At 42.8% G+C, this 2,237-nt stretch overlaps 1 protein-coding gene across 1 annotated transcript in view; it reads right to left on the bottom strand.

Annotated features, from left to right (window-relative positions):
- chst11 (carbohydrate (chondroitin 4) sulfotransferase 11) overlaps positions 1-2,237 on the bottom strand; it is an 84,133-nt gene that overhangs the window by 21,311 nt on the left and 60,585 nt on the right. The window contains exon 4 of the mRNA XM_035681192.1: positions 1,521-1,696. Within this exon, the coding sequence (XP_035537085.1) occupies positions 1,521-1,696 (176 nt within the window). The remainder of the gene's footprint in view (positions 1-1,520; positions 1,697-2,237) is intronic.

The following is a 2,237-nucleotide window of genomic DNA, read 5'->3' as shown; positions in this document are numbered from 1 at the left end:
AGGATAGCGGGTGCTGCATTTACATTCCAGCATCCCCTGCAGCCCCAGCGGATCTAAATTGACAAACCCCAAATATCAAAAATGAAAAGAGAGGAGGTGGTGTTTTGTCACAAAACTGGATTTGGTTTTGGTCTGAATCGGCCCTAAGTGTGACTATCAGCAATCCTTGCCAATACAAATACCTCTACCTCCCTACTCTGAGAAATCCCAATTGTCAATGGGATTGTCTCATTGGGCAATTGTCTCATTAAAAAAACTTAGAACAAAGCTCTAATGACAAAGAAATTCTACACATATAGGGGCTTTGGGGTTCAGTGACACAATAAGCCTTATCCTTTTTTACAACATTTGCTCAAATTTGATTTCCTTACAATATATTTTATGAATGCAAACCTTTTTTGGCAGCCACGTCTAAATTGATTTGGCTGCCAAAAGCTTCTTTTTAGCCTTAAAACTAATGACTGCCTGCAAGGTAGGAAATCATTCTGAATCGTATGCTTTGGAGGGTGGTCGTCAGTAATGAACATAAAATACACAAATTCTGTAGTTAATGGACTTAAATGTGTGAAACCACTAAGATTATTTTTAAGAATTTTGATCACATATGATTAATCAATAGTGCTGATGGGACTTTCTACCCACATTTGGATTTGCAAACTTGTTAATATGGGCATGTTTTTNNNNTTTTTACTTTAAAACCTTGCCTGGTGTAGCTTTAATAGGAACCATTAACAGAGAGAGTCCTGCTAGCTCAGCAGGCTAAGACCTCTCCATCCTCCCTCTGTCTCTCCTTGCTGTAAACGGCCCAATAAAGCAGAAAAACCATTAAAACTGCAACCCATAATATGCTTTAATTTCATGCCGGCAATCATGTAGTTATAGCAGGTGTCATGTTCTCAGATGGTTACCATCTCGTGAAGCCCTTTATATCTAAATTGTGAAACAGTAAATGAAGTGAGGCTTCGCTGGCTGGAACAGACACTGACAGCACAATAATAATCCTGCTATTCATGGAGACAAGTGAAGAGTACTACCTGCTGATGTTAAACACTTCATTTTAGTTGTTTGTTCTTTCCTCTCTGTCCTTCAGAGAGGTAAGTTGTTAGACTTCAGCAAAACCTCGTCCTCTCTTGCCCCTTGTTGTCTGTTCTCATTCCTCAAAGACTGAAGACGGCTTTGTTGCCTCAGGCCTGTAAAGTTCCCTGACTAGCGGACAGGAGATGGCTGGCCATTATGCTAATGCTGTCCCCTGGAGTTTCCATGCAGTGGTGAATTTGGAAGGGGGGCACTAAGAATGCTGTCACTTCCAGGCTGACATTCAGGCATTGACGCACACGTCACAGTCAGCAGAGACTGAGCAACAATCCACCTTTAGGAATGGGGAGGCTAGCACAAAAATTGCTAAACTAAACTGGGGTCAGTGTCTCAGAGGCCTGGCTGGGTCAGACCTCTGACAGCTGGGCGAAGAGGAGAGTACAAGTAAGAACAGATACATAAAGAGAGAGGAGTTAGCCTCCTACCTGTGTGGGGTTGTAGAGCTCCTGCAGGGCGTTGCGGGACCCTTTCCTACTCCAGCCGTCCACCACGAAGGGGTTCCTCCGCATGACTGGAAAAAAACACAGAGGAGACACCACTGAGAACTGAGGACCTTTCAAAGCAACCAGCCCAATCGAAACAGAGTAACAAGGAGGACAAACTAGATCAGAGGGATCAGTTACAACCTGTCTCACTCAGGAACATTGACCCTCATGCTCAAAAATACTGACTGGGCTGATCAACTTTCACTGGACTTTCATCATCAATGGGGGACCGCTTGTTATCGATTTACAATAAATCCAAACAACAAGCAGAAAAACATCAAACATGTCTCATGGTGATGTTAATGTTAATCTGTGTCATTCTGTAACAGTAACACAAGTAGACTTCCTCTTGTAACACAGCACAAGATACATTTGTCAACCGTTCTGGACATTTAAAACACTTTCACCTGTTCTTGTGTTAGCTTGCAATCTTGTCAATCATAGTTTAAGACAATGGGGTGACACCTGTTTCAGAGGTGGTGCATGCCATCCAAGGCCACTCCCTGAACAGGCATAGGTGACATATGGACAAAGATACCAAAGGTGTCCCACTACAGTGGACACTGGTTTTCATAGATTCTTTCATAGTAGATTTCAGTATCTTTACGTTGAAACAGAACCCTCATAGCTGCACTGTTCCCCAGCCAACTCTGATTG

This window comes from Morone saxatilis, unplaced genomic scaffold (genome assembly GCF_004916995.1).
Source record: "Morone saxatilis isolate NCDOM2014 unplaced genomic scaffold, NCSU_SB_2.0 Contig10, whole genome shotgun sequence".
Lineage (NCBI taxonomy): Eukaryota > Metazoa > Chordata > Actinopteri > Moronidae > Morone > Morone saxatilis.
This window is presented reverse-complemented; position numbering and strand designations above follow the sequence as displayed.